General features: G+C 41.8%; 1 protein-coding gene across 1 annotated transcript; it reads left to right on the top strand.

Annotated features, from left to right (window-relative positions):
* Positions 1–6,874: 6,874 nt before the first annotated feature.
* LOC106751636 lies at positions 6,875–7,544 on the top strand. The gene is made up of 2 exons (XM_014632599.1): positions 6,875–7,041; positions 7,236–7,544. The coding sequence occupies exons 1-2, from the start codon at positions 6,919–6,921 to the stop codon at positions 7,542–7,544; spliced, it is 432 nt and encodes a 143-aa protein (XP_014488085.1). The 5' UTR covers positions 6,875–6,918.
* The last annotated feature ends 281 nt before the right edge of the window (positions 7,545–7,825 follow it).

Raw genomic sequence — 7,825 nt, 5'->3', positions numbered from 1 at the left:
TTCGGACAGGCGCGATACCTCAAGCGTGAGATCTCATCGCGAACAGAAAAAGCGTCGAAAGAGAGAGAGAGAGAGAGAGAGGGAATAGAAGATGCTGGATGACAGCGACGAAAATCTCCGGATATTTTCCGTCCGAAAGGTCCCGGAGGTTGTCGTGTATAATTTAGGGATGTGCGACACAATATCGATATTGCATATAAGACTTCGCGATCGATATATATCGAGAGTTTGTATCGATATTTCGTCCAGCGATATTTGCATGAATCGATACTAAACTCCAGAATATCGATTATTTTGTTCTACGACGTGTATCGATGCGATATATCGATGCTCTCCTATTGATACAACATCCCTAATATAATTCACGAAATATTCGGCGTATCGGGCCATCGGCGACGTCTACGCAACTCAAAGCCGCCGATAAAATTGTTTGGTCTCTACGGGAAACCCGCGGCCAATGATTGTACATACCGGAAAGAGCGGAGGGCGAGAGAGGGAGAGAGAGAGAGAGAGAGAGAGAGAGGAAGATACAGAGTGACTTCAACCACATATCCAGGGATCGGGTTCGCGGATCCTATGTCCGATCCATTATCCGATGGTACTCCGCATTCGCGGTCCCGATGATCGATCCTTACTATCGTGTCTCGGTGAGCAAACAAGGCGCTCCTATCCCGACCGAGCTTCATTCTGGGATGAAACGCAACGCGAGTCACGCCGAAATAATGAAATAAAGCCGATATAGGTCACTTTAGTCGCGACGGACATCCGTTCCGTTTACGCAGCTCGGCAAATATTACGCGGTGGCTTGCTCGACTGTACTGTATGGGGCCGATCGTTCCCGATACTCATCCGTCCTACGAATTACTTTCGATATATCGACGGGAAGATGGTGTCGGTGCTTACGTAATACGTTTCCCGTAATTGATAGGAATTGATATTCCCGTTGTCCCGTAACACACGATTAATAACACGTCGAGAAATCACAACAAGACGCTTTATCGGGAATTGGTTATCGAGGCAACAGTGGCACAGATCGATATCGATATAAAACTCATATCGATAAGCTGTTCTTTGCGGAGGAAAATATCTGACGTAGATTTGGTGTTTGGTAAATATTTGTGCGCGCACCTGAGACAAAGGGAGAATGGGTGGAGGGGAGAACACAACAAGGACTTCTCAATACATTCTCTTCTTTTTAACTGTAGAAGAGCTATCGTTCCTTTTTGCTTTGCAAGGTTTTTAAGTGAAGATACTTTGAAAAATATCGATTTGCCGTAAAAGATAAGCGATGCCATCTACACGGGAAAAAAGAATATGAGATGCCTGCTCTTTGTCGAAATTATATTATTGCATGTAACAAACGGCTCTTACCGCAAACTTTTCGCGGAATCATGGCGTACTTTATCTCGCACAGTCCGTTGAAACGTCATTATACCCGGCAATGTTACATTTTTACGCACAGCGCAAAGTACGATGTTTACGACGATCGTTTTATTTCCGTGGGAATCGGGTCGCACGATCCTTCATCATAAGGCGGAAAGTTTTTTCAATTACCTTGGCCAGATAATGATGACGAACGATGCATGATACGTGTTCGATATCAGTATCACGCCGATGCAAGATGGGAACATGTTTGCAGTCGGCCATACGCCCTGATCGGGACAAAACGCATTGATGTTGATGGATGCCGGGCAGCTCGATATTTCACAAAATTAATATTTCGACCGATAACGGGCTTTTTAGAGATTCATGTTGTTGGATGAGTATTTTCCGTTTTTCACTTTTTTGTTTTTCCTTCTCCTTTTGTACCACGCAAAAGAGAGAAAATAGCCACATTGACAGAAATCTCGCTAAAATTCTAGATTTTTTAGGCTCCAACTATATCCACTTCTGATTTCTACCCCAAGAAATGAAGTAGCGATATGCATACAAAGTGTTACTGACTGCATTTTAACATTCATTAGATTTGACGCCAATTTATACACCATTGTATTTTATTTCAGTTATAAATATTATTAAATAATTTACGGCTAATGGATGCTCGTAATGCGATACGCATCGGAGACAACGCGGGATTCAATTCGCCGTTTACGGTGCGAGAGCGGCGCGACAAAAAGTCACAAGTTAATCCAACAAAATACCGAGAAACTGCGCTCGCACGATCATCGTGATTCGAGTCCGATGGGAATCGGGAGAGGAACATGCGCGCGCGCACGTGCGAATGAGGGGCGGGGGTATACGGGGGTGCTACTTCTTTTCACGATGTTCGTGATCGCCTCGTACTCGCGGGCAGTGATTAGGAGCGATGCGTGAAACGTTCGTGTAACGTTAATGAAAGAAGAGATCGCTGATACGTGATGTGCCATTTCCACTCGCGCGCGGCCAGATCAAGCGCTCAGAATTTTATCCTCCGTAGCGATTCTTCTCGCCCCCCCCCCGATCTGACGTGATGGCGTTTATTGGATCGATACACGCTTTCTCTCTCTCTCTCTCTCTCTCTCTTTCTCAGGTGCTAATAAAAAGCACTGACCGATATTATCCACTGTGTGGCGGTCTGCACGTTCGAGCTGGCACCTCTTGATGGTATAAAAAATGGCATCCGCGCGCGGCCAGCAACTACGCGGCTACGTGACGTGAGTAATTACCAGCAGCAGCCGCGCGCGCGCGAATGCTCGCGCAAACGCGGTGGTGGAGCGCGCGGTGTGGCGCAGCGCGCACGAGTGCGAGCGCTTCCGGCTGCGTATTGGTATACGTAATACGTTTCGAAGACGATCGTTAAATCCATCCACCGCCGAAGGCGCGGCTAGTCGGCGCAAAAACGCGACATCGACATCGCACGAAATAACCGTTGGCTGGCAATTTGAAATCGGGAAAACGCGAAAGTGCGTCTAGTCCCCGTAATTATTGAACGTGAGTTTGTTTCACGTCCGCATGTAAAACGGATTGTTTTTCTCAGAAGCGATTACGAATTGTTGCAAATATTAGGAAAATGGAGATGTTAGAATACGCGAAATGCGAATTCTCACTTAAGTATGTACATATCCGCCATTTTGTCATGTAATTAATGAAATGTAAATATTTCGCGTGTTATTCGTAAAATAGTGTAAGACTTTTCTGCTCAGCTTCACACGTTCTATTTGCACACCATGGGAATTAAGATTAGTTTAGGGCACCTCGTGTATTCGTTTAATTTAGATTAGCTGATGCGTCTCGTGATACGCTCATCGGCATTGAAACACTTGTTAAAACTAGCTGTAAAACCGGAGAATATCCGTTTTGCACACAACTACGTTTTCGTTTCTCAACACATTTATACGGGCGAATCCTTTGAAAGCGGGTTGCAATAAGAGGGAGCACAGATATGTCCTTCGTAATATGCGAAGTAAGGCGGGAGTGCGCTCACCACGAGAAAATACTTACAATTTGCGACTTGATTACAATTTGCGCCCGGCAAACATTCTGAATGAAATACAGAGAACATACGTGCTATACACACACGATGAATGTGTGTACATATGTATATGATACGATCGTCGATAACACGTGGTGTATCACGATCATCTTACGTGCATGAGTTCTGATTCACTCGCCGGTTAATTTTAGGTCGCCGGTCAAACACAACAGCGGTAGCTATTGTAACGTCCGTGATCCCGCACGATAAAATCTTATCTCCGTAACAGTTCACATTCGAGTTTGCCGTCTCCCTCGGAGAGATTCCACGAAAGATAACGCCTCCTTTGTGGAATTCCTCCGTGGAAATTTTGGATTAACAGCATGAAGTAGATTGATCAAGTAGCAATATACAGGGTGTCTCGGAGCTGGATACCCTCGCTTCGTAAGAGTGTAGAACTCATTGAGTCGAACAAAAAGGTCCTATACCATTTTGCAAATAACACGCAAACAACACATTACAATAAAAGATCGTTACTTAACGATTCGTTTATTTGACAGTGATTTTTAACGAAGAACGCGAATGTGTCCGCACGTTCACGTTGAGTTTTTACAAATATTAATCGACTATTTTCAAATATTTCAAATATACCAATTATGTAGACGCGATGTGCATATTTTCTTCGTGCAAGAACATGTGCATATTTCAACAGCAGCGAGGCGAAGAGGGATTTACAATCGGAAATTAACAAAATTAATATTTACCTGCAGCGCGCGGGTTCGGATTACGCGTTCTCCGAATGAAGATTACTTCATTAACAAACTCAGTCCAGTCAAATATCAATCCAATTAAATATTTATATACTACTTTCTACCGTGTGTGCACCATTATTATATCAACCGACATATGAATGAAGTATTAATTTAAGAAATGAAAAATAAATAATATCTCCGTATTTGTAATATCGTGTTGTACATTTATCTTAATTTCGCGCCTACGCTCAAAATTAACTTTTATTATTTAAATAATTAAACAAAGTTATAAAAAAGTATTTTTTTCCCGGTAAATAGTAAACTTACGAAAGTCCCCCTTAATATCGCCACTGAAAATCAGGCTTTCTACATGGACCAACTGCTCTGATAAATCCTCCGTCTTGAATGTTACAGTTACGTCCGTTACAGGAACAACGAGATTAGATTTCGCGCAACGTGGAAATTCCGAGACAGATTAACTATTACTGTCGGTTTATCGGCAGGCGGAAAGATCTATCCTTAAATTACGTAAATGTTAAAAAGATCAACGACGATCTTCCGTCGAATCCCAAGCACTTCCTGGAGAGTATCTAATATCCTGAATACCAATTTGGAGTTCGGCATTAGGAACTGAATTTTAAAGAGGATTCGGCTCTCTTTCTCCCTCTCTCTCTCTCTCTCTCTCTCTCTCGTTCTTTCTTTCTGTCGAACAACTCTCGGAAATCGCCGGTAGACGAGGGAGGAGTAGACCGGAAGCGCTTTTCGGCGCCGACCAAAGCGGCTATTAGGAAGCAAACATCGTTGTCCATGTAGGAAAACATTTGTACGTTGGACTCGTCGATATGGCGGATAAGGAGACACTTGTCGGTTTCATAAGATCGATTTGTCTGACTACCTTCCCGGACTCCGCTGCGTTTGCATTCGTAAGCATGTATTACCAGCGCAATTACCACCATTACCGTAGACCCTCATTCACTCAGCTCTTGCCTACAACCTTGATTTGACCCTTTGAAGCACACATTTTTCTTCCCGCTTATTTTTCATCAAATTTGGCACCCGGAGATTTTTGGGGTCGCTGATCACGATTTTTTTTTACATTCACTTATCCCTAAGATACTAGAAAAAAATACAATCCAAATATAGCAATGCAAATTTTATCGACAACAATCTGAAAGAAGAAAAGTGGAAAGTATACTTCCCACCATGCTTCTAAGGGTTAAAACATAAGTCACGAGCAAATTGACCACGGTCAATTATGCTTCTAATAAATGACTGTAATTGTTCAATTTGTTTACTACTTATGTCTTGAAGCAAGGCTTACAAAGCAATGTTTACAAAGTGTAGACAAAGGTTTTATGATAATTTTTACGGTCTCTCACGTAGCATAAGTTGACGCGACCGAAACGATGAGTCCGAGATCCGAGATTACACACGTACTGAAGAACACGTCTCGAGTTATAACGCAGAATATGAAACATTCCCTCCCCCACCCTCCTCCTCACCCTTCCTCCTTCAACCCTCTTCCTCTCTTATCGCGCGTTGAATTTACGAAAAGGAATTAATTTGCACGATATCGCGCACAGTCGGAAAAGTCGCGAAAAGCCGCAACACGTGCGTCTATTAGATTATATAAGTCTCGAAATGATACTTGATTTTTTTCATGTATATTACATTATAATTTGCGGTACATGCTGACACATTATTCGCAAAGGTGGTTTATCGTGTTTAATACAATTAGTTGGGCTCCCGGCAAAAGTGCGAATGACGCGTCAGTGCTATTTTAATTAGTCACACTTGTGCTTATCAGCGTTATCGGGCCCCCAACGTGGTCAACATCGAGGAAAGACTGGGAAATATATGGTACAGCTACCAGGAAGATAAAGATACTACGAGCAAGTATCACGTGAAAGAGGAATGACGTTTTCGTCGAACGGCAGATAGCTTCGTCATAAGAATTACGAAGTGTGTGTATAGATAAGAATCGTGATACCGCGCATTATCGATGAATAGAATAACTTAGCGGAATCTCAGCTATCAATGGAAAAATAATAATTGCAGTTAAACCGCTTGGTACTTTAATATGTTTTCCGTTATTTATATGGGTATTTTGATCTTTCCTTCAATCATGTAAAACCGAAATCACAGAACCGAACACACAAACACAGATCATAAACACTTAAAGGCAGGCTTAATTCACTGCTGTAAAAGTTAATCCCTTCCTTCTTAATAAATCGAGGAAGATCACGATACTTGTTTGGAGAGATAAATTATAATACAAAAAAAATAAAATATCTTCAATAATTCAAAAACTTGTTTTTATATTTCCAAATATATAAAAATTTAATAAAATTTAACGTCTTTATTTATTTTATTCATTTCTTATTATAAATAAATTCACTTTATATAAATATGTGTGAAATTGATGAAAATAAAATTGATAGAATTTTACATGTTATATAATAAAATAATCGTGTTAAAAATTATAGAATTACTTGTATCGAAGTACAACCATGCGTAAGCGAAATTATTAACTCGCCCTTTTTGATTGTCAAGTGGAAGTGGAGGGGATAAGACAAAGATGCATGCGTGCATTCATCGTGCTTGAGGAAGAAAAATCAGAGGAGTAGACAAATAATCTTACATAAGTTGTTGTCACAGTGGAAAGAAACGCAGGGAATTGATAACACCAGGGTATAAATGCTATCGGCGATCATCAGGTGAGCAGTTGAGAATTCAGTTGACAAGCGAATCCACGACAAACAACGACGATCTAAGATGCGCTCTATGCTCTCTGCGGTTTCGTGCCTTTCCATGGCTGTCTGCATAATGGCAGGCAACTTGGAACTCGGCGAACGAGTGGAGGGCGATTATCTTTGCACCAACAGAACTATCTTCAAGGTAAGAGATTTAACAACTATGATGTATTAACTTTCCGCTCGGGTCAACTTGACTCTTGAGTACCAAATTCTACGATTAATTCTAATCTCACGAATGTCGAGATTTGCCTTGAACGTTTCTTCTTTATCGTAATTCACATAGCGAGCCTTTCATAACTATTCCCCGGTCGTACTAACGGTTCATATTTATTACAGCCTGCTATCCCGTGGAAACCCATGAGAGCCATGATCAGTGTGAAGACTCCAACAACCGATGAAACTATCACCTACGTTAAGTTCAGCAATGAGGGAGACAAAGAGGCTGACTTTACATTGATTAAAGGTGGCGTCGGCACGACATCCATGGTTGTGATGGCAACTGGAAAATTTGGTGAGGGAATGTTTGTGAGAGTGGAAGGTTACGCCATAGCTCCAGTTACTACAACGGAAGTGCCAACCACATCGGTACCGACAACGGAGCCGGTGGAGGTGACCACAGAAGAGACTGAGACGAGCGAGGAGTAACGAGGGAATAAACGACATGTTCGATGAAAACAACAGCATTCTGAATGACTGGTGACGAAACCTGGCTTGACAATGACCAATGGAGCGCTTTATTAGAGAAATTTTTCATTTGGACTCAAGACTGCCGTAGACATTTAACTTATGGTCGGAATGTGTAACAATCATTATGTATACGTGACTAAATAAATAAAGAAACGCATTATACGGAACAACTTCTATTTACTTAATGCCCAATTATGAGTGAGAATGCACAGTAATGTCGACAGTAGTCCTGGAATACA

The sequence above is a fragment of the Dinoponera quadriceps genome, unplaced genomic scaffold, assembly GCF_001313825.1.
Source record: "Dinoponera quadriceps isolate SergipeBrazil2010 unplaced genomic scaffold, ASM131382v1 scaffold115, whole genome shotgun sequence".
Taxonomy (NCBI): domain Eukaryota; kingdom Metazoa; phylum Arthropoda; class Insecta; order Hymenoptera; family Formicidae; genus Dinoponera; species Dinoponera quadriceps.
The sequence above is the reverse complement of the archived record's forward strand: the minus strand, read 5'-3'. Positions and strand labels throughout refer to the sequence as shown.

What these genes read in the sequence shown, in the direction of transcription:
- LOC106751636 (XM_014632599.1), top strand. Translation starts at nt 6,919, where the DNA reads ATGCGCTCTATGCTCTCTGCGGTTTCGTGCCTTTCCATGGCTGTCTGC. An exon ending in CCAACAGAACTATCTTCAAG is followed by an intron (nt 7,042 to 7,235) that starts GTAAGAGATTTA and finishes TATTTATTACAG; the next exon opens with CCTGCTATCCCGTGGAAACC.